This window comes from Calliphora vicina, chromosome 3, assembly GCF_958450345.1.
Source record: "Calliphora vicina chromosome 3, idCalVici1.1, whole genome shotgun sequence".
Lineage (NCBI taxonomy): Eukaryota > Metazoa > Arthropoda > Insecta > Diptera > Calliphoridae > Calliphora > Calliphora vicina.
The window spans coordinates 58,278,580-58,304,630 of record NC_088782.1 but is presented as its reverse complement, the minus strand read 5'-3'; the positions used below and the strand labels follow the sequence as shown (position 1 = coordinate 58,304,630).

At 29.7% G+C, this 26,051-nt stretch overlaps 2 protein-coding genes across 4 annotated transcripts in view; one reads left to right on the top strand and one right to left on the bottom strand.

Moving 5' to 3' along the window:
• jv (javelin) overlaps positions 1 to 25,957 on the bottom strand; it is an 80,481-nt gene extending 54,524 nt beyond the window's left edge. The window contains exon 1 of the mRNA XM_065506410.1: positions 25,914 to 25,957. Coding sequence (XP_065362482.1) covers positions 25,914 to 25,942 — 29 coding nt within the window. The 5' untranslated portion in view covers positions 25,943 to 25,957. The remainder of the gene's footprint in view (positions 1 to 25,913) is intronic.
• Positions 1 to 26,051, top strand: part of MCU (mitochondrial calcium uniporter) — a 311,390-nt gene that overhangs the window by 153,692 nt on the left and 131,647 nt on the right. The gene's annotated exons all lie outside the window — the stretch shown is intronic.

Here is a 26,051-nt window from a genome sequence, read left to right as displayed (position 1 = left end):
GATCTTTTATTTGATAAAACTAGTATGGAGACATTTGTATGGCACATACGATAATTTCGTTCACAAGAAATGCTACCATTTCACATACGATAAAATTAACTCAGTAATATCTCCATAAATATAGCGAATATCGGTATAATATTTTACTATGTGGTGAGTCAGTGACTTTACTATATATTTGCATCAAAAAGTCAATTTCATAAAAATGTAACATACGATAATTTCGCGCAAAGGGGTCGATATGTTTGTATGTATTTATAATGTATGACATTTAAACAACATTTGAAGTATAAATGTCTTTTACTTGTATGTCAAGAGAAATTAGTTTATTATAAATAGTTTTATTTATAAACAAAAAATATTTATTTATTTTTAATAATTAATTGCTGCAGTTTTATTTAAATTAAAGCAAATTAATATAGTTATATTGAAATTAATAAATCAATATTGTTTCTTTAATTGTTAACAAATATGTTAATTCATTAGATCAGTACCAGAATCCTTGATTTTTGAAATTAAATTGGCTTAAACTAGGCTTAAACTAGACTATATAATGATCTGTGATTAAAGCTTAAACTAGACTATATAAAGACTCACGATTGAAACTTAAACTCACTTAAATAAGGAGTGAGATCGAAAAATTCTTAACACACGTTTTTCATTACATTTTTTAACCCAAGTATTATTTGAATTTTTTTTTGATCAAGTTACCTTTGAAAAACATGTCAGTTATTATGTGTAATGTCAATTATATTAATTTTTTTGTTAATCTGATTAAAATGAGTGACCAGAAAAAAGTGCGTACTGAAATTATTAAATATTTTCAACAAAACCCAACTTGGTCTTACAAAAAGTTGGCCAAGCATACAAAGGTCTGCCGTCAAACTGTTTCCAATGTTATTAAACAGTACCGGGAGAACTTGTCAATTGATAGAAAACCTGGTTCAGGTAGAAGGAATGGTCCACATGATGTTTCTAAAGCCAAAAAAATAGAACGCATTTTCAAAAGAGCTCCCAACACATCCGGTAGGAAAGCAGCCCGGTTAGCTCAGTGCTCGGACTATTTGGTACGAAAAGTTAAAGCTAATGCAGGTTTAAAAACATACAAGGCTCAAAAAGTTCCTGACAGGAACGCTACTAAAAATTTAGAGGCCAAAAACAGAGCACGGAAATTGAAGTCAAGTTTTATAAAAAAATATTCTTGCTGCATAATGGATGACGAAACGTATGTTCTGGCAGATTTTTCGCAACTTCCAGGTCAAAAATTTTATGTTGCTGATGCTCGAGGGAATGTTGAAGAAAAGTTTAGGACCCAAAAGCAGACAAAATTTCCCAGAAAGTTCTTGGTATGGCAAGCAATATGCAGTTGCGGCAAAAGAAGCCACTCATTTGTTACAACGGGCTCTATAAATACCGAAATTTACATCAAGGAATGTTTACAAAAAAGGCTGCTTCCATTCATAAGACTTCATAATGTGTCCACTTATTTTTGGCCTGACTTGGCATCCTGTCACTATGGCAAACAAGCCCTTGAGTGGTACAAGAACAATAATGTGGTATTTGTACCAAGAGAGGCAAATCCTCCAAACTGCCCGGAGCTAAGGCCAGTGGAGAGATATTGGGCTCTTGTTAAAAGAGAATTGAAGAGTACAAAAAAGGTGTCCAAAAGTGTGGTAGATTTTAAACGGAGATGGACTACATGTTCGAGCAAAGTGACAGAAAGCACTATAAAAACGTTAATGGAAGGGTTTCCGAAAAAGGTTCAAAATTTCATCACTAGTGATTAAAACTATAAAAATAATTTTTTTTGTAAATTGTAATAATAATTTCAATCAAATAAAAAAAAAATTAAAGCTGTAAGTTTAGTGGTTTCTTTTTTATAAACATATATGTATGTTAAGAATTTTTCGATCTCACTCCTTAAAACATACGATTGAAGCTTAAATTTGCTTAAGTAAAATCATAAATTTAAAGCATAAAATAGCTTAAATAAAGGCTTATGATTGCAGCTTAAATTAGCTCAAATAAAGACCTACGATTCAAGCTTAAGTTATTTGAAATAAAGAACTACGATTAAATCTTAAACTAGACTATATAATAACGTAACATTGAAGCTTAAACTAGCTAAACTTAAGACTTTCGATTAAACTAGCTTCAATAAAGTTTTACGATTGACATTTAAATTAGTGTAAATAAAGTCCTACGATTGAAGCTTAAACTAGATTAAATAAAGACTTACCATTGCTGCTTAAACTAGCTTAAATAAATACGTACGTTTGAAACTTAGTAGCTTAAATATAAAACTACGATTAAGGCTTAAACTAGATTAAATAAAGGCATACAATTAAAGCTTAAACTATCTTAAATAATGACTTACTTAAACTAGCTTAAATAAAGACCTACAATTGAAGCTTAAACTAGCGTTAATAAAGATTTACGATTGATGTTTAAACTAGCTTAAATATAGACCTGAGATTGAGACTTAAACTAGCTCAAATATAGACCTAATATTGAGACTTTAACTAGACTATATAAATATCCACTATTAAAGCCTAAACTAACTTAAATAAAACATACGATTGAAGCTTAAACTAGCTTAAATAAAGATATAAGATTGAAGCTTAAACTAGTTTAAATAAAGGCTTACGACTGATGCTTAAACTATCTTAAATAAAAACCTACGATTAAAGCTTAAATTTGTTTAAAAAGACAAACGATTGAAGCTTAAACTAGATTAAATAAAACATACGATTTAACTTAAACTAGCTAAATTATAGTCCTACGATTGAAGCTTAGACTAGCTTAAATAAAACCATACGATTGAAGTTTAAACTATCTTCAATAAAGACATGATTGAAGTTTAAATAAAGACTTATGATTGATGCTTAATCTAGCTTTAATATAGACCTAAGATTCAGGCTTAAACTAGACTATATAGAGATCCACGAGTTAAGCTTAAACTAGCTTAACCCTCTAACCCGCATGAGTGCCTCAAGGCATACATTACAAAACACCAATTATCTCAAAAAGTAATTATAATTTTTATTTTAAATTTAACTGTGACTTTTGTTAGAGATTTAGTAACACTTCCCTCGAAGGTCGAAATCCATTCTGACTTTTGGTTTTTGTTCTGTCAGCTGTTTTGTGAGTGATGTCATAATTTTAGCAGGTGAAATTTTGCTTGTCTTATTTTTTTTAATCAAAGTTTTACTAACTTATAGTCGTTTTTCAATTAGTTTTTCAATAAAATCGTATCATAATTATTGTTTTTTACACCTAAACCGGCAACAATGCCCTGAGACACTCTTCACCTTTTTGCACCAGGTTCCTAAACTTAATTTGCAAATTAGTTTCTGATGGCTGTTCTGAGTTTATTGGTTCATAATTACCCTTATTCGACAACTTTTTTTTAGCTTTTTAAAGTTTGCGGGTTAGAGGGTTAAATAAATATTAACTTTTAAGCTTAAATTAGCTTAAAAGAATTACGATTTAATCTTAAACTAGACTTTATTAAAACGTAAGATTAAAGCTTAAACTAGCTAAACCTAGGATCTGTTATTGAAGCTTAAACTTGCTGAAATATAGGCCTATGATTGATTTTGATTAACGCTTAAACTAGCTTATATACAGACCTACGATTGAAGCTTAAACTAGCTTAAATAAAACCATACCATTGAAACTTAACTATATAAAATAAACTAGACTTTATACAAGTATAGTTTAAACTGTACTATATACCTACGATTATAGCTTAAACCGCCAAACCCAGCGGTTGAAGCTTAAACTATACCTACGATTGAAGCTTAAACTAGACTACATAAACTATGATTGAATCATAATTGGACTATATAAATATCTGCAATTCTAACTTAAAGACCAGTGATTGAACCTTAAACATAAAGAAAACAAGTAAGAGAGCTATATACCCTTCACCAAATTATACTTCAAATTGAAAATTTTAAATATTTTTAGGTAAACAAAATTTATTTTTTTTCTGTTTTTTAATTTTTTGGAAAAAAAAATGTTGGAATTGTTTTTTAAAATTTTTAAAATTCTAAAATTTTTTTTTTAATTTTAATTTTAATTTTTTTTGTTTTTTCATTTTTATATCCTACACCAGCATAGTGGGGATGGTATAATGCGTTTGTGCAGATGTTTGTAACGCCCAAAAATATTAGTCTAACACCTTAAACCGATCGATTTAGAATCACTTTCTGAGTCGATTAAACGATGTCCGTCCGTCCGTCTGGTTGGCTGGCTGGCTGGCTGTCCATGTAAACCTTGTGCGCAGAGTAAAGGTCGCAATTTTGAAGATATTTCGATGAAATTTGGTACATATTATTTTTTCGGCTCAAGGACAAAGCCTATTGAAACTGGCTGAATTCGGTCAATTATTTCACCTAGCCCCCATACAAAGTCCTTCCGAAATTGGACTTTATCGGTCATAAATGTTTAATTTATATATGTATCTCCACAAATTCCGCTCCAAATAAGTTTTATATAGACAAAATTCATGTCACTAAATTTTGTTACAATCGGTCCATAATTAGCAATAGCTCCCATATAGACCCGCTTCCGAAAATCACTTTAACGTGCATAAATCGCTTAAAAATGTTGGTATACACACAAAATTCAACACAGTTAACTTTCATATAGACATAAATCACACGACCTAATTTCATGGTGATCGGTCCATAATTGGCCATAGTCCCCATATAAGGCCCACTTCCGAAAATCACTCAAAAATATAAATTATTGAAATTTTATTGTAGGGTATTATATGGTCGGGCTTGACCGACCATACTTTCTTACTTGTTTTTTTAATATTAGCGAAAAAAAATATATTTTTCCGATTTTGACCCATTATGGTTTTATATACGTCATTGCAAAGGTCTTTGAAATATCTATCATTAGATATCCATATTGTCTATAGTAATGACTTAGTAATCCAGATATACATAGGTCAAAAATAGGTCTAAAATCGAGGTAGTCCTGGTTTTTTCCTCATATCTCAGCCATTTGCGGACCGATTTTGCTGATTTTAAATAGCAAACTTCTCGAAAGTATGTCTGACAGAATTATTGAAGATTTGGATCCCGAAGATATCCGGGGTTCTCAGAAAATTGATTTCAACAGACAGACGGATAGACAGAAAAACAAACAAAGAAAGAAACAGACAAACAGACAGACGGACATGGCTTAATCGACTCCGCTATCTATAAGGATCCAGCATATATATACTTTATGAGGTCGCAAATGAAAAATATAGAAATTCATTACAGCAGAAAGACAGTTGATTAATGAAAACTTAGTCATATTTTTCAATCTATTTGTCAGTTTTATTGCAGCGTATGCAAATCAAGCTTAATTATTTATTATTATTGAATTAGATTGAATAATTTAATTTAAACAAATCAATATTTATATGAATAATAATATCTACATTAGTTTAATTAGAGTTCATTGATTTGTAGCAATTAAATGTATAGATAAGAAATTACGTTAAAAGTAAAAACGGAAACAGATGTTAAATCAATTTTCAAATTAAATTAAACTTTCTGTGGTAAAGAAATGAAAATTATACATACAGTGGGGAGCTCAAATGAGTACATGGTTCTATTTTGTGCACTTCTTATGGAATAAAAATAAAACTAATAAAGCAAATCCAAAAATTTTTTCTGTCATTTATTTTATGTCTAATATGTAACAAAACTAATTACAATTCAAAACAAAAAACATCCAGTTCTAATTAAAAAAACAGACAAAACTAAAATAACTCGCATGTACTCAATTTTGCACCCCACAATAATTTTAGGGAAGAATTGCATTTTTTAAAAAAAAATTTCAAAATCCTTTATTACGTAAATAAAATTTTACACGCATTGGCATATTTTCTATAAATTTTTCATTAACTTTTTTTGGAATACTCTCTCTCTCGTGCTCAATCCGCTGTTAAAGCTCGTACAAATTGGTAGGAGTTAATAGGTATTGTTTCAACCGTCAATTCACGATTTACTAAAAATTTTCAATAGGATTGAACTCAAGACATTGAGGTGATAACTGCATTAATAAGAAATTTTTCTAGGAACACCATTCTTTACGATTTTTGACGTGTGCATTGGGTCACCATCCTATTGAAAAATTACTTCTTCTGCAGGATTTCCTCTTTTATATACAAAAACGTGATGATGAGACTACAAAATCGGTATGGTGAGTCTGCAAAATACGCAGATGGTTTTCTTTTCCCATTATTTCATTGATTCTTTGCATTGGTCCAAGGTGGCACCATATAAAGCAACCCCATATCATTACCGTGTTTTACTGTTTCCTTACTGTGTCACCAATTTTGAAAAAATCGGCGAAATAATGAGTTAAGAAGACTATTTGCGTATGTTGAAGACTAATCATACCGAATTTATAGACTTGCCATTCCAATTTTGTAGATAAAAGCGCCAATCATGTCGAAGAAGTTATTTTACAGCAGGATGGCGAATTAAAGCACTCATCAAAAACTTTGAAAAATGGTTTAGTGAGCAAAATTTCTACCGAAATAGTGTCCAGTTCGATATACCGACCTCAATACGTAATCATCTTTGTCTTTTTCACATTCGTCTTTTGACTTTGTAGATTATAACGCTTATCATGCAGAAGAAGTAATTTTTCAATAGGATGGTGACCCAATACACACGTCAAAAATCGTAAAGAATGGTGTTCCTAGAAAAATTTCTTATTAATTCAGTTATGAGCTCAATGTCTTGAGTTCAATCCTATTGAGAATTTTTAGTGAATCGTGAATTGGCGGTTGAAACAATACCGATTAACTCCTACCAATTTGTACGAGCTTTAACAGCGGATTGAGCACGAGAGAGAGAGTATTCCAAAAAAAGTTAATGAAAAATTTATAGAAAATATGCCAATGCGTGTAAAATTTTATTTACGTAATAAAAGATTTTGAAAATTTTTTTAAAAAATGCAATTCTTCCCTAAGGTTATTGTGGGGTGCAAAATTGAGTACATGCGAGTTATTTTAGTTTTGTCTGTTTTTTTATTTAGAACTGGATTTTTTTTGTTTGAATTGTAATTCATTTTGTTACATATTAAACATAAAATAAATGACAGAAAAAATTTTTGGATTTGCTTTATTAGTTTTATTTTTATTCCATAAGAAGTGCACACAATAGAAACATGTACTCATTTGAGCTCCCCACTGTACATATATTTCCTATTTAAAGATTAATGAAACCAACCATGATAGAATTTACTAGATTTGAACAAAATGTAAATACTTTGAAATGGATTTATCTGGAATTATTTCTAAATTCCATCTGAAAAAGAAACTTTGATTTATATTTATAAATAAGCGGATTTGACTACATTTTCCTCAACTGTCATTTTTTTTAATTAAAGAGAAATTTTGAATTTATCTCTTACACTTAAATTAAAATTCATGTTTGTTATTTTCCAACATCACATTAAAACTAAATAGATATTCAACAATTGTTGTCTTTATTTCAATCCTCTATTCTCCCCCCCTCCCCCATAAATACGGACCATTTTTAATGAAATGCTAATTTTATTATTATTTTAACCTAAAAACTGCTCAACCAATTATAATCTTTATTATTTTGTTGGCAAGTTTTTTTTTTCGTGGCATTTAATGCGGATTTTAATAAATATTTGTTTAGTCCAACAAAAAAAATAAATATTGACATAAAAATGCCCCAAAAAATGTTTGTAACAAAAGATAAAACAAAAAAAAAACAAACTTTAGCAAAGATTTAAATAATGAATGCGCAAAGTAAAATTAATAAATGAAACTGATTGTCAATGTTGAATAATGTTGCAAAAAATAAAAAAAGTTTTAATTTATTTAATACAAATTTTATATTGAAGCCTTGAGCGTTTCGTTTTAACACTTTAAATCAATGATGTTCATTTCATTGTGCTTTCGCGCTGAGTAAAAACACACATATTCTTATTCTCTTTAAAAGAGCGTAACAAATGTCTCATTTTTTCAGAAATTCATTAAGCATTGTTGTTGGTTGGTTTTTGGACGAAGCATAGCAAACACACGCGTTTCAATTACAATTAAACACAAAACAACAAAGTCAGAAATAAATAAAAAATTTTAGAGAATTTCGGTCGTATAATGTGTATTCTTTTATTTCCTTAAAATTTAAATTACATTCATTTAATAAATTGGTTATATCTAGCAAAAATTCTAAATCTAAACATTCTTTATTTTGTTCTTATTTTAAGTGTTTGACATTATGTTTGCTGGGTAGCTCTCTCACCAATACATCTTCATTTTTATTTTTGAACATCACTGCTTTAAATGCACTTTATATTTGAATATAATTTTTTAGTTTATTTTTTGCTTCCTCAAAATGTTTACATTCATATAAATTTTAGTTGACATTTATGGAATTAGGAAATTGTAAAACAATTGTTTGATTTAGTTTTTATAGCTTGTTAAGGAGGGCACAACAAAAGAAACATAAGATTTATATACTTTGAAATTGGGCTAAAAAAAAGTTGTCAAAAAAATGTTAGCAGTTTTTAAAATGTCATGTAAGATTTTGATATTTCATTTTTTAATTGGTGTGATTTTTAAAGTTTTTGTGTTTTATGACTGCTTTATTTGTTGTAATTTTTTGATTGCAGTAAAGTTAAATATGCAATGGAAGACACAAACTATGGTTTTTTATTAGTCATCTAAATTACTGTACATAAGTTAGAATATACTCCATAATCCCAGACGCAATAATTGTCGTATTATAGAGTCTGTGAATTAATATGATAGTATTTTCATAGACTTGACTATATAAAGACCTAAGATTGTAGCCTAAACTAGACTATATAAAGACCTGTAATTGAATCTTAAACTAGTCTTAATAAAGACCTGTGATTAAACCTTAACCCTATAACCCGCAAAGAGTGCCTCAAGGCATGCATTACAAGACACCAATTATCTCAAAAAGTAATTATAATTTTTATTTTAAATTTAACTGTGACTTTTGTTAGAGATTTAGTAACATTTCCCTCGAAGGTCGAAATCCATTCTGACTTTTAGTTTTTGTTCTGTCAGCTGTTTTGTGAGTGGTGTCATAATTTTAGCATGTGAAATTTTGTGTGTCATTTTTTGTTTGTTTTTAAATCAAAGTTTTACTAACTTTTAGATGCCCGATCTATTCGAAATATTTTTATTATTCTTTTTCATTAGTATTTCAATAAAATCGTATCATGATTATTGTTTTTTACATCTAAACCGGCAACAATGCCCTGAGGCACTCTTCACCTTTTTGCACCTGGTTCCTAAACTTAATTTGCAAATTAGTTTCTGATGGCCTTTCTGAGTTTATTGGGTCATAATTACCCTTAAATAAAATTATTCGACAACTTTTTTTTTAGCTTTTTAAAGTTTGCGGGTTAGAGGGTAAAATTAGACCATATTAAGACTTGTGATTGAAGCTTAAACTAGACCACATATAGACCTGTGATTGAAGCTTAAACAAAAATAATATAAAGAACTGAGAATGAAGCTTAAACTAGACTATATAAAGTCCTGCGATTGAAGCCTAAACTAAACCATGTAAAGACCTGTGATTGAAGCTTACACTTGACTATATAAAGGCTTGCGATTGAAACTTAATCCAGATTATATTAAGATCTACGATTAAAGCTTAAATTAGACTATATAACGGCCTGCGATTAAAACTTAATCTAGATTATATTAAGATCTGCGATTGAAGCTTAAACTAGACATGCGATTGAATCTTAAACTAGCCTATATAAAGACCTTCGATTAAAGCTTAAACTAGACTATATTAAGATCTACTATTGAAGCTGAAACTATACTATAAAAATACCTGTGATTGAAGCTTAAAATATACTATATAAAGGCTTGCGATTGAAACTTAATCTAGATCTACGATTGAAGTTTAAACAAGATTATATATATAGGCTATATAAACCCCTGCTATTGAAGCTTAAATTAAACTATATAAGGACCAGAGATTTAAGTTTAAACTAAGGAGTGACGTCAAAAAAACCTTAACACATGTTTTTCATTAAAACTTTTAACCCAAGTATTATTTTATTTTTTTTTTTTTTTTTTTTGATCGAGTTCCCTTTGAAAAGCATTTCAGTTATTACGTTTAATGTCTATTATATTAATTTGTTGTTAATCTGATTAAAATGAGTGACCAGAAAAAAGTACGTACTAAAATTATTAAATATTTTTAACAAAACCGAACTTGGTCCTACAAAAATTTGTCCGAACAATCAAAGGTCTGCCATCAAACTCTTTCCAATGTTATTAAACAGTAGCGGGAGAACTTGTCCGTTGATAGAAAACCTGGTTCAGGTAGAATTAATGGTCTACATGATGTTTCTAAAGCCAATAAATAGAAAGTATTTTCAAAAGAGCTCGCAACACATCCGGTAGGAAAGCAGTCCGGTTAGGTCAGTACTCGGACTATTTGGTACGAAAAGTTAAAGCCAATGCAGGTTTAAAAACAAACAAGGCTCAAAAAGTTCCTAACAGCTAAAAATTTGGAGGCCAAAGGCAGAGCACAGAAATTGAAGTCAAATTTTATTAAAAACAAGTAGATTGCTATATTCGGCTGTGCCGAATCTTACATACCCTTCACCAAATTATAATTCAAAATAAAAATTTTTAGGTAAACAAAAATTTTTTTTCCAAAGTAATTTTTTAATTTTTTTAAAAAAAAATTTTGGAATTGTTTTTTTTAAATTTTTAAAAATTTTTTTTTTGTTTTTTCAATTTTTTTTTAATATTAAGCGAAAAAAATCTTTTGGTGAAAAAAAAATTCGGGTTAACAATTTTTTTTCCGATATTCACCCATTGTAGGTCCAACTTACTATGGTCTTATATACGTCGTTGCAATGGTCTTTAAAGTATCTATCATTAGATATCCATATTGGCTATATTAATGACTTAGTAATCCAGATATACGTCAAAAATCGAGGTTGTCCTGGTTTTTTCCTTATATCTCAGCCATTTGTGGACCGATTTTAAATAGCAACCAAGCCGGAAGAATTCCGGAGATATTGATGTATGAATCGTGTATGTATTTTATTTGGGGGCTTCGGAAAGTTGATTTCAACAGACAGACAGACGGACATGGCTTAATCGACTCCGCTATCTATAAGGATACATAATATAGATACTTTATATGGTCGGAAAATTATATTATGGAAATTACAAACGGAATGACAAACTTATATATCCTTCTCACAAAGGTGAAGGGTATCAAAATATACCTGCTGCATAATGGAACATTTTTCGCAGCTTTCGGGTCAATATTTTAATGGCCCGAGGGTATGTTGTAGACAATTTTAGGGCCCAATTTTTCCAAAAAAATTCTTGGCATGGCAAGCAATATGCAGTTGCGGCAAAAGAAGCCAAATATTTGTTATAAAGTGCTCTATAAATACCGAAATTTACATCAAGGAATGTTTGAAAAATAGAATGGTTCCATTTATAAGACTTCTTAAAGTGTCCACTTATTTTTGGCCTGATTTTCCATCCTGTCACTATGGTAAGCAAGGTTTTGAGTGGTACAAGAACAATAATATGGTATTTGTACCAAGAGAGGCAAATCCTTCAAATTGCCTGGAGCTAAGGCCAGTGGAGAGATATTGGGCTCTTGTTAAAAGAGATTTGAAGAGCACAAAAAAGGTGTCCAAAAGTGTGGTAGATTTTAAATGGAGATCGAATTCCTTTTCGGACTACCTGTATCGTGGTTTCTTTTTTGTTAACATCTATGTATATTACGATTTTTTTGATCACACTCCTTACTATATAAAGACCAGATATTGAAGTTTAAACTTGTCTATATAAATACCTGCGATTTAATAAAACTATACTTTATAATGACCTGCAATTGAAGCTAAAATTAGACTAAATAAAGACCATAGATTGAAGTTGAATTGAAGAACTATAAGAGTTCAAAAATAGCTCTATGGACTCCAACAGAATCGCAATATGAGAACCCCTGCATATTTTTGATGTAGCATACTGTTATTGAGTACCGATAGTTCAGAATATGTGGATGGATCATACCTTCCCTGTTGTTATGAATGTTGACTACAACTATTTCTGAGAAAGCTTCGGAGATGATAACTAGAGCGAGATTATTGAACACTTTATATTCCACTGGTTCTCGTTGTAAAATAATCAAATTATCCTCATGCGATCGTTCGTCTTCGATAGATGAAAACTTAAGTTTCTGCCAGTACAGATCACTCACCCAACTTTAAAGTATAAAGTAAGGCTTGTGTGTTATCTAAATATGGAAATGTTTTGGACAATTTTGTTCAGAAATTTATTCTTACCAGTTTATCTTTAATATTAAATCCTCAGCAAATCCATTGAATATTTTTTCAAATTCCGCCACCCCTTAATAATTTAATTTGAGCGTTACAGTTAAATAAAATCATATTCGAATAAATTGCATTAAATTATTGGTGGCAAAAAAAAAAACAAAACGAGAAAATTATAATAATAAAAACGTTTAAAACTATTAAAATGCATTAGGCCATAATCATTTAATTATAAATTAAATGCACTTAATAAATACTTTTTTGTGTTTTGTTTTTTTGATTTACGAGTATTTTGCTTATTGAGCCATTAACATTGTATGGATTTTGCATTAAATTTATAATAAAATTAACTTAACTTTTTGTATAATGAACTACAAATTTGAATTTTAATCTAATTTATTAGAAAACCCAGTGGGAAATTTACAATAACCCCAAAGAGACTGCGAAGACTCTATAATAAAACTTAAGTTTATTTTGTAGTCCACATTGTTGCAGAAATGTTTCAAGACAACACTTGACTTTCTTATATATTTAGCAAGACGTTAGCTGGACGAATTCCAACAGTACTAAGTAGTGACAAATTTGATCAAATGTATGAGATGATCATCATGATCATCACCAAGAACATGATTAAATCAAGGAGTTCACAAAGCTGTTTTATGTGAGCTCTAGCAAACAATTCCTACTGGGTTATATTTTCTTCTTTTCATTGTAAAATGTTTTGAAAACACAAATCTTTTATTCATTATACTAAAAACAAAATATGAAAATAAAAAAAAACACCTAAAATATATAAAAAATAAAATCTAAAATTATTAATGCCTGAGCAATTTCACACCTTAAATATTTGCTCATGGAAATTTTGCTAATTTTTATATGTTCAGTTATTATAATTATTTTTCCATTCAAGTTTATTTTCATTATATAGAAAATTTGTTTAATTCAAGCATAAAACTAATTTGAAATTAATGAAGAAACGTATGCAAGTTGTGCAAGACATTAATTTAAAGCAATTACTGGATTATTTTTAACTAAGTATGTATTAAAACTTTTAAAACTTTTAAAACTATTAAATAAAAGTTGAAAAAAAAGTTCAATTTAGTTTAAAATGTGTTTTTTTTACGGAATTTACTAATCACGTTGGTAATAAATGTAACACAGAAATTAGCGATTGAATAACAGATATTCAATGTCAGTAACTGTAATTCAAATTAAACTGACATTATTATAATTGAGTACGTGTTTCAAGACTTGTGGCAGCTACAAAAAAAAATAATATTAAATTAAATGGTTTTTCTCTCTCTCGTATATTATAGTTGGAAACATATTTTTTTGTTGACATTGTTGAACCATCATTTGGAAGGATGGCTTTTACTAATTCAACAAATTTTTTCTGCAAGGAAAATACTTAGTGTGTGGGAAGTAGAAAAGAGGTACAATATTGAATTTAAATTTGTACTACATTGTAGGTCATTGAGTAGACTTTTGAGGCATGTTAATTTCAAAGTATAACTGAAGAATAATAAGCTCTATTTGCTATTTGTCGATCTTTCAAGTTTATGGTTTTGCTAATGACAGCGAAATTTGCCATACATATCCGTTCAGCTATAGTCCAAACTTGTTCGAAATGGTACAGAAAATGAATGATACTCTTAATCGGAATCTTGTGACAATCTCTGAGTTTAGTGTTACCATAGACCTTAAATATTAAGGAATCAGAGGTTCTGGGCATGAGAATTAAGTTTTTTTTTGAAGAGAAGAGTACTTAACTTTAGTCCTCCTAAACTTGAGAGGAAATCTTTGCTGATATCAAAAGGAACCAAGTTATAAAGATTGAAGCTTAAACTAGACAATGTAAAGACCTGTAATTGGAACTGAAACTAGACGAGATAAAGACTTGCTAATTTGAAGAAAAGAGCTATCATAGTAAAATGTGGAGGAGTAAACGGTTATGCTTCTCTCGTGGCTTAGCCACTAGCAGATTGACTACTACAATCATTCCACTGAGATATAACTGGGAGTTCGTTAATTATAATATGTACCGACATTCGGATTGTTTTAAAAAATGTTGTGAGAAGTTCGGGATTTGGTATATAAACGGGTCTTAGGAGTTAGTAAACAAAGCTTCTAGTCCCAAAATATACATCGAGACTCTTAATATCGACATAACTTTATACTATAATAACATCGCAATAATTCTAACATCCCTTTACCTTCTTCTCAGGCACTCTACAGCGCAGATGAAGATTACGAAATTTTTGAGATTGAGAGATAATTTTCCAAAACTTTTGTGCAGTCCTAAACTGCATCATGACATCTTAAGGCTACGTATGAAGCCAATTATTCTGTTGGATGAAAGAACAAACATTTTACTAGGGCCCATTAAGTCTCTTCCGAGCCTTTTCGCATTTAGACAGTCACAAAGAACGTGTTCGGTGGTATCATTGTGCATTGTTTTTTCCCAAAATGACCGGTAAATAATGGTGTAAGTAGTCTCACTTACGATAGCAACTTCTGGGATCTTCTAGTAATGAATCGTTTGGACTGCCTGAGACCAGATAAAGTTGGGCAAATTCAACACAAAAACGACTTCTTTCCATGGCGTATCTTCGCGGTATGCCATAGAAAGTTTCAGGTCTTATGAAAGCGCACCGGCCATCAATATCTAGCCAAACTTCGTTCTCGGGTAGATCTTATGATCTAATCTTACTTTTTTTTTAAACAAAACTCAAACTGCGAAGCGTTTTGCTTGTCTGCAGAAACACCCAGAGTCTCTGGCAGGAATCGAACCCGCAACCCTTGGATTGATAGTCCAGCACACTATCGTGTAGTCTATCGGGGCACCCAACCCGAACTTCATTGGAAGATAAGGAATTAATTGCCTCCTGGCTATCTGACATAACAAAAATCCTAACAACCCTCAATTTCCTTCTCAAACATTTCTTTGAAATATTGATGGGCAATGGAATACCCTATTTAAAATTAGCACCTAAAATGGAACCATCGGTGAACCACACCTGTACACTTAGGACAGAGGTACCTCGTATAGGATGCGGCTCTTCACTGTGCATAGACGGTCAATTTGTGTATACCTATACCATGGTTTTGACTTGTTAAAACTGGATAAATTCCGACTCGATGCTGATACACTGTTGAAAAATTAATGGAGACGTGAAATGCGCGTGGAAATTTAAGTGTAATATGTTATATATAAAAACCTGTGATTGAAAATTAAACTGGACTATTTAAAGATCTGACATTAAAGGTTAAACAAGATATGTATAGTTAAACAAGTGATATTTTATATAAAAAACAAAACTGTGTAGGACTATAGAAGGATAAGTAGAAGTTCATCGACGATACAGATATTACACTCCTGAGTAGTGACTATCGATTAACGATAATCGATACAAACGCGAGATTTACAACAGATATTTTGAATCTTGTGCCAACAGAACGTCAGATGCGGGAAGTTTTGCTTTACTTCTTTAATTTGACAAGAAAAAGTGCCGCTAAACCACACCGATTGATTCCATTTTTCCATTGGTTTGAATGTGCGAGATATAGTTTGTTCGGTTCGGAATTAAGGGTAAGAGTGCCTCTATAGACAAGACGAAGTGTGCTGGACTTTCAACCTGGGAGTTGAGCTTTCGATTCCGCCAGAGGCGTATCTACAGACAAGCAAAACGCTTGGCAGTTTGTGTTTGTTTAAAAAATAAATAAAAAATTTGTGATTTTGAAACGGAAGATCGAGATCGCCCAGGCCTGCCAAAAGACCTAGAATTACTCCATGAAGAGTGTTGTCAAACTCAACAAGAGCTTGCAAAATCATTGGGAGCTACTCAAGCAGCAATTTCAAAACGTTTGCAAGCAGCAGGATTCATCCAAAATCAGGGAAATTAAGTACCATACGAATTGAAGTCGAGAGACCTTGAAAGATTATTTTGCTTGTCCGAAATGATGTTTTTAAAAGCTATAAAAGAAAATCATTTTTGCACTTGCGATGAAAAATGGATCCATTGCGATAACCCGAAGCATAAGAATCGATACCAAAAACAAATAAACATGGCGCTAAGGTAATGCTCTGTATTTGTTGGGAACAAAAGGGTCTTATCTATTATGAGCTGCTGAAATTTGGCCAGACCACACATGAAACCTGTACTGATCGCAACTGATTTGTTTGAAGTACTGATTTGTCACATGTTGCAATATCTGTTAAAATGTATTTAGAATGAAGTGGTTGGAAAGTTTCATTATAGTCAAAACTATCCCCCGCCAGACTACTATCTGTTGCGATCGATGCAGAACGCTCTCTCTGGGATACGCATCACTTTGGAACAGAGTATCCGATATTGGCTTGATTCGTTCTTGGCCTCAAGAGATAAGCAGTTCTTTTAGCTCGGAATCCATGTGTTGCCAGAAAGATAAGAAAAGTTCATAACTAACAATGGCCAATACATTGAATAAATTTATATTGTTCAAATGTTTCAAAATAAAAGCTAAAAATTTTAAAAATACCCGCAATTTTAAGTCATACACCCCATATATTGATCCCTAGCAGCGATCCATCAATACTTGATGTTCGTTTTGTTAATTCCAATCGATAGTTTAAGATCGTTTACACAATTTTATAGCAAAAAAATTACATTGAATAAAAAAATTTTAGCAATTACAAAAATGCTTCTCCTATAAAATTACTTGTTATTTTGCACTTAAGATGTTTTTGCTGTCACTAGTACTACTAATTAATAATGTACTTTTGAACTACATACTAGTCCGTTCTGTACGAAACTTAATATATTAATAGAGGAAGAATTAAGAGTTCACAATTTTATTTGTTTTATTTCAGTTTTTCTCTTAATATTTTATAGTCTTTAATTAATTTATACTTATATTGAGAGTAAATTAATTAAAAATAATTGAAATAAATCCTTACCAGTTTATAGCATTAACCAGCATTTTATTTATTCTTATATCACAGTGCAGTTCCTACCAGCACCAAATCTAATTGACCTCAAGTATTTAATTTATTACACTTTTTACAACGATTTCACTTTAATTCTAGAAAGGAAAACTGGAAAATTTTTATTCATTTTTTATTTCTTCTTTTAAACTTGTTTCATTAAGAATTGTACATGTTTAACCCAGTTTAATAAAAATTTCTGGTTTCATTTACACACAAAAAAAAAAAAAAAAACAGAAGTGGACAAGAATTAAATTAAAATGTCTAAATGTATGACATTTTATGACAAAAACACACTATAATATAATTATTAATTAAATATTTATTCATTTGTGTTTATGAACAAACAAATGTTAATTTAACAAATTATTTTTTTAATAAAAGTCAACTACGAAGATTTTTTGATGTGGTTTTTTTCTCAATTATTTTTCACAAATCATGTTAAAAACAATAATAATTATTATTGTTAAAACAATTTACTTTTTTAACAACATATGTTTTTCAAACAAAACATTATTTTTAAAAATGGAATTTTATTATTAAACACTATGCTCCATAAGTGATTTAATTGGTAAAGAAGAACAATACAGCGAAATTAATAAATGCCGGTTGAGCAGCAAAACAACTGCAGTTCTTAACTTGGCCAAACGTTTATTTGAGCCAAACAAATGATTTACTAAAATAGAGTAAAATACACACACTCACACACAAAAACAATAGAAAATTTGATTTGAAATCCGCGTTTATTTAGTTATTTTAAACACAAACTGGTCAAATTCTAACAGTGCAGTGGTGGTGGGTCTCTTCTCTATCGGAGGAAGTGTTGTTAACGCGTTCGAGTTTCAGTTTATACTGAAAATTGTATGCGCCAGTGTCTGAATGTATGAATGACTGACTGGCTCTTGTTGATAGTTAGTTGATAATAGTGGAATGGTTGGTTATTTAGATGGATGGAATGGGATGGCTGGCTGGCTGGTTGGCTGCTTGTTTCATGAGAGTGATTTGTTTGAATGAACGGTGGTGTTTTGTTTAGTTTTCGTTTCCAGTAGTTGATGTATGATTTAATTTTTGTTTTTGTGAAAAACTTTACATACGAGTACATGTAAATTAATTTGAATTTTAAATACTATCTTCTGTTTTGTTGTATTGTCTGTTTGTATGTGCTCATATGAATTTATGAATTACCAAACAAATTCATCATCAACCACATAAAACATCGTCATTGTCATTGTGTGTTGTCGTCGTTGGTTTCTGTTTCCATGGGGACCATAGTGCATCCTACTAAGTTTTATTATTTGTTATTGTTTTTTTCATTTTTTCATTTTTTTTGCTGGTTTGTCTGCTTGTCTCTGTCATCAACAAACTAGATACATATTTTGACAAAAACTAAAATATTTGTACGTCTGTATGTTCATATGTATAAATGTATTTATTTATGTACATAGATATTTATTTTTTGGTTTTTAATTCAAACAACCAACTGCCAAAATAAGAGTAAAACCACATACAAATACACATAAATACATAGTACGAGAGTGATATAGAAATGTGGTAAAGATTTTATACCGGCAAACAAAGTTTTTCTGCATGGGAACACTCACATAAAAAAAATCAATAATAAGTATCGTTAAAATTTTATTAGCAAATTTCGATAAATTTTCTGTAGAAATCCAAGTTATCGATAACTTTTTCATAGAAAATCAAAGTTATCGATAACTGTTTTGTAGAAAATTAATGTTATCGATAACTTTTCTAGTTAAAATCAATGTTATCGAAAATCAAAGTCATCAATAACTTTTCTAGTTCAAATCAAAGTCATCGAAAATTTTTCTTCGGAAAATTTAAATAATCAATAACTAGTCAGAAATCAGTGTTATCGATAACTTTTCTGGAGAAAACCATATTTATCGTTAAACTTTTTATAAAAACTAATTTATTGATAACTTTTTTTTATAGAAAAACTAAATTATCGATAACTTTTCTGTAGAAAATCCAAGTTATCGATAACTTTGCTTTAGAAATCGATAAATTTTTCTCTAAGAAATCAAAGTAATCAATTATTTTTCGATAGCAAATAAAATTTATCGATATATTTTATGTATTAAATCAAAGATATCGAAAAAAAGGAAAATTTATCGATATTTTCTGTAAATATCAATGTTGTCGATAACTTTTATATAGAAAATCAAAGTAATCGATAACTGTTTTATAGAAAATCAAAGTTATCGATAACTTTTGTATAGAAAAACAAAGTTATCGATAACTTTTCTATTGATAATCAAAGTTATCGATAATTGTTTTGTAGAAAATCAATGTTATCGATAACAATTATGTAGAAAATCAAAGTTATCGATAACTTTTTAATAGAAAATCAAAGTTATTGATAACTTTTCTATAGAAAATCAAAGTCATAGATAACTGTTTTATAGAAAATCAAAGTTTTCGATAACTTTTCTATGGAAAATCAACATTATCGGTATCTTTTTTATAGAAAATCAATGTTATCAATAACTTTTCTGTGGAAAATCAAAGTCATCGAAAACTTTTCTTCGGAAAATTTAAGTATTCGGTGAATAGTCTATAGCAAATCAGAGTTTTCAATAAGTATTCTAGAGAAAAACATATTTATCGTAAAATTTAAAAAAAACAAGTAAGAAAGTATGACCGGTCAAGCCCGACCATATAATACCCTACACTTAGTAAAAGACCAAAAACATTTTTATTTAAAAATTTCAATAATTTATATTTTTGAGTGATTTTTGGAAGTGGGCCTTATATGGGAGCTATGACCAATTATGGACCGATCACCATGAAATTAGATCGTGTGATTTATTTCTAGTATATTAAAGTTAACTACAGTGGTGGCCACCAATTTAAGACAAATACTTGAATTTTTTTCATCAACTGAATTTTAAGTGCGATAGAGCAAAAATGAAAGGACCTCTAAGGGTATGCAATTTATTATTAATGTTTCTAGTTTCTGAAAAATGTTTGGAAAAATCGGTAGAACATATATGGACAAAGATATGTGGAAATACGTTGACCCACCTCAGCGAACATCCGCTGTTAATAACATGATATGACCGAAACTAATGGAACTAAAAATACGAAATTTGGTCCGAATATTTTATAATAATAAAAATATAATGAGATAAATGTAATAAAATATGTTTATTTAAAAAAAATTTTGTTGGTCAAGTTGTAGAAAAATTTTATGTGTTCGTGATGAATATGTATGAATTGACACAGTCCAGTAAAACACACTTGTGTGTTGAAACAGTCCTCGTGCATACATATTTGTGGAAATATTTGAAAAAATAATTGACAATCACGTAGAATTTAGCAAACAATTTTTGTCTTAAATTCCTGGCCACCACTGTATGTTAAATTTTAAGTGTATACCCAAATTTTTAAGCGATTTATGCACGTTAAAGTGATTTTCGGAAGCGGGTCTATATGGGAGCTATGACCAATTATGGACCGATCGTAACAAAATTTGGTGACATGAATTTTGTATATATAAAACTTATTTGAAGCGAAATTTGTGGAGATACATATATAAATTAAACATCTATGACCGATAAAGTCCAATTTCGAGAGGACATTTGTATGGGGGCTAGGTGAAATAATGGACCGATTTCATCCAGTTTAGGCTTAGTCCGTGGGCCGATAAAATAATATGTACCAAATTTGATCGAAATATCTTCAAAATTGCGACCTGTACTCTGCGCACAAGGTTTACATGGACAGCCAGCCAGCCAGACGGACGGACGGACATCGTTTAATCGACTCAGAAAGTGATTCTAAGTCGATCGGTATACTTTAAGGTGGTTGTTAGACTAATATTTTTGGGCGTTACAAACATCTGCACAAACGCATAATACCCTCCCCACTATGGTGGTGTACGGTATAAAAATTAAACCAAATTTATTGATACATTTATTTATAGAAGAACAAAGTTATCGATAACATTTCAATATAAAATCGAAGTTATCAAAAACATTTTTATTGATAATCCAAGTTACCGATAAATATTTTGTAGAAAATAAAAGCTATCGATTAATTTTCTTTTAGAAAGCATGGTTTTCAATAAACCTTCTTTTAAAAATCGATTTTTTAAATTTTTAGTTTTTAATTTGAAACATTTGTACAATATAAATTTATGACCCCATTTGGAGGCCAAGAACGGATCAAGCCAATATCGGATACTCTGTTCCAAAGTGTAGAGTATCCCAGAGAGAGCGTTCTGCATCGATCAAAATAAATTGTAGTCGGTCGAGGCAAAATACCCCAACCACTTCATTATAAATAATTTTTAACAGGTATTGCAATGTTACCATTTCATGTCTGGCGGCATATTCTATGCGTTTTTGGCAAATGCTCAACGAATCTGTTGAGTGCAGGTTCCCTGTGATGGTCTGGCCAGATTTCAGCAGCTCATAATAGATATGACCTTTTTGTTTCCACAAAATACAGAGCATTACCTTAGCGCCATGGATATTTGGCTTTAGTGTCGCTTCGGCAGGTTCACCCGGCTTCACATACGATCTCTTACGCTTCGGGTTATCGTAATGGATCCATTTCTCATCTCAAGTAATGATGCGGTGCAAAAATGGTTTTCTTTTATAGCATTCAGGCAGCATTTCAGAAAAGACATTCAAGGTCTCTCAGCTTCGTATGGTATCCAATTTCCCTGCTTTTGAATGTATCCTGCTGCTTGCAAACGTTTTGAAATTGCTGATTTAGTAGCTCCCAATGATTTTGAAGTTTGACAACAATCATCATGGAGTAATGTCTCCAATTCTTGGCCTTCAAACTTGTTTGGCTGCCCTGGGCGATCTGTGTCTTCAGTGTCAAAATCACCACTTCTAAACAGAATAAACCATATTTCGCACGTCGCAATAGGTTAGCAATAGGCACTTTTTTTCAAATTAAAGAAGTAAATCAAAACTTCCCGCATATGACGCATTGTTGGAACAAAATTCAACATTTTCGAAAATCAAATTCATCAAAAAGTGTTAAGTAATCGATAGCTTTTCTAAAAAAAATAAAATTATCGATAACTTTTCTATAGAAAATCATTATTATAAATAATTTGTCTATACAAAATCAAAGTTATCGATTTCTTTTCTATACAAAATCAAAGTTATCGATAAGTTTTGTACAGAAAATCAAAGTTATCGACAGCTTTCCTATCGAAAATTCATGTTATTGATAACTTTTCTATAGAAATTTAAAGTTATGGGTATCTTTTCATTAGTAATTCAAAGTTATCGATAACTTTTCTGTAGAAAATAAAAGTTATCGATTACTTTTTTATAGAATTTCAAAGTTATCGATAATTTGCCTATCAAAAATAACTTTCCTATCGAAAACTCAAGTTATTAATAACTTTTCTATATAAATCTAAAGTTATCAATAACTTTTCTTTAGTAATTCAAAGTTATCGATAACTTTTCTATAAAAAATCAAAGTTATCGATAAGTTTTCTATAGTAAATTAAAGTTTTATTTATATTAAAATTTTGTAATCGTTAAATATTCTATAGAAATTTGCTATCGATTCAATTTCCGTAGAATATTTCTATTATGGATAAAATTTTTAAAGAAAATTGTTGTTATCGAGACATTTTTTATTTAAAAATCGTACTTCAAAAAATTCTTAGCCCCCTGTCTATACTTGACAAATATTTATTATAACAATTAATGACGTTTGTTGTCAAGACAAAGTTGTCTGTGCAAAGCACTAACAATTTTGTCATAACGAAGCAATAATACTAATAAACAGGGACATAACTGTTATAACCAATATTGGAAAAAATCCTGAAATAATTGTTTATCAAGAATTTTTTAAAAATGGTCTCTGAATAACAGTTAAAAATAACCAATATTATTTTGGTCTTTGATAACCATTATAAACGATTTTTATTTTATTTGGTCTTCAATAACCATTATGAAAGATTTTTATTTTTTTAGGTCTTTGATAACTATTATAAAAGATTTTTATTTTTTTTGGTCTTCAATAACCATTATAAAATATTTTTATTTTTTAGGTCTTTGATAACTATTATAAAAGATTTTTATTTTTTTTGGTCTTCCGTAAACATTATGAGTGCCAACAAAGCTTTTTGATCGCATGGATCTGTTTTTCTTGTATTTTAAAATAGACAGAGAAAGATAAATCGGTTCAGGATTTAATAAGAATCAAGAATATTTATGATTATAAAGTTTTCTTTTAAAATGTGCAATATGTGCGAGCTATGACTAATTATGGACCAATCGGCATAAAATTAAGTGACATGTCTTCTGTATATATGAAACTTATTTGTGCTAAATTTTATTTAAATACCAACTTTTTTAAGAAACCTATACTCGTTAAAATAGTTTTCGGAAGTGGGCCTTGTATTGGAGCTATGACTAATTATGGACCAATCGTCACAAAATTTAGTAGTGAGAGTTCGACTTACATAAAAGTTATTTGTGCTGAACTTGGTTTGAATATCTATATAACTAAGATATTTATGAGGGATTATCTATTTTCAGATAGGACAATCGTATGGGGGCTAGGAGAAATAATAGACCGATTCTAACCAAAATCAATAGACTTCGTCCTTGGGGCACTATGCGCTATATCACTATGGTGGTGTAGTGTATAAATATTTGCAATGGCTGTAGTCTATCGAAGACCAAAAAACTAAAATTTTTTTATAATGGTTATCAAAGACCAAAAAAATAAAATTCATTCATAATGGTTATTGAAGACCAACAAAAATAAAAATCTTTCATAATGGTTATCAGAGACCGAAATAAATAAAAATCTTTCATAATGATTATTAAAGACCAAACAAAATAAAAATCTTTCATAATGGTTATCAAAGACATAAAAAAATTAAAATTTTTCATAATGGTTATTATAGACTAAAATTTTTTGGAGTTATTTATAATTGTTATTACGAGACCTATTTTTTTCCAGTTATTTTTTCTATAACCAATTGCTTATTAAAAAAAAATAACAGTTATTTCGGGTCCCTGCCAATAAATGGAGACTATACTGGATAATTTTTTATCATGACAACGATTTTGACGTTTATCATGATAAAAATTTATCAGGTATAGACAGGGGGTAATGTTTAGATCAGACTAATAATATATGTATTGTCCACAATATTTTGTTTATAATTCGAAGACAGAAAGTTCAACTCAAATGCTAATTAACTAACATTTACTGCTTGAGTGTATCGCTGTGTACTCTTTTCCACACATATTTTAGTTTACATCAAATTTGATCATCTCATCTGCCCTCTCCACTCTTCTTTTCAACCACATTCATTGGTAAACCATTTTTGTTTATATGTTTCGTTGTTGCTATTTTTATTTTTTTTGTTTTATTTTTGCAGTCATTATTATACAATTTTAAAGTTCAAATTTGTTTTATTTATGAATAAATGTTGCGGGTGTCTTTTGCGAGGGGGGGTTGCGTGAGGGAAAAAGAGTAAAAGTGCAAAGTGGTAAAACATTTCCACTCATAGACACACACGAGTATTTATATTCATTCCATTGTGTTCAGTGTTGACTCTTCTTCACCAGCATCGTCTTCATCACTATCAACGTTTGTCTTTTATACGAGTTTTTTTTTTGTTTATTGTTTCATAAATTAAAAAAGTTAAATGAAAAAATATATAAACAAATTTATGTATTTTCTTTCTTTTTTGATCATCTCAATGATTTAAAGACAATTAGTTGTTGTAAAGCTACAAAAGTGTAAATATTTGTTGCTATTTTATTTTTTGTTTTTAGCTTTTAGTAAATTTGAAACAATTTCCAAAGCAAATGAAAAAATGCCTTTTTGTAGTTAAAACAAAAGAATTTTAAATTCTTTGTTTGTGGAACAAGATAAATGTTAAGAATTTAGATATAGAAATTGTTTCTTTTTTGTTTGTTTAAAAACTTATGAGGAAAAATTACACATATCAGGGGAAGTTTGAGTTTTTAACCCTTAACTGGTATCGTGAGGTTAATATGGAGCCCAACATTAAAAAAAAATACTTAAAAACAAAAGGCTACTATTTATATAAGAAAAAAGTTATGTTATATACAAAATGAATTAATAAAATTTTTATTTCTGTATAAGAAAATTTTGTTTAATTTAAAATATAAAAAAAAAAATTAAAAATTATGTTTAAAACTGTAAATATTTCATTTCTTCAATGGGGTCAATTTGGACCGCTGATACCAATTACATAACTGGAAATATTAAGGGTTAAGGAAAATATGGAAATTTTTAAAATTTGGTTTTTATGAAATGTTAAGTAGCAGTCCCAAAGTGATGAAGCAATTAATTAATTATACTTTTTAGATGGCTATAAAATATGAAACTTAAACATCCAATGTCTTGTGTTTTATGAAAGACAGCTAAGAGTAGAATATATTTTCTTAAAATAATTAAATTCCCATTATTTGGTTTAAAGTCTAGACCTTCCTTCTCTCATATATCATCCTTAATTTAAATTTTCCTACCTTTCAGCGAGTATAAATAACCATTTCTATGACCACTTTTAAATGATTATTGAATGGATTTTCCTTGTTCTTTTATTTCAATTTACCTGATGCTTTTCCAACCAACAACCGCCATACAAAATTGACCTGTATTCAGTTCATTTCTGTTTTATTTTTTCTGTCTTAACTTGGCTTATGTGCCAATTACCCTTTAGTTTTATTTTTCATTTCATTTTCTATATACC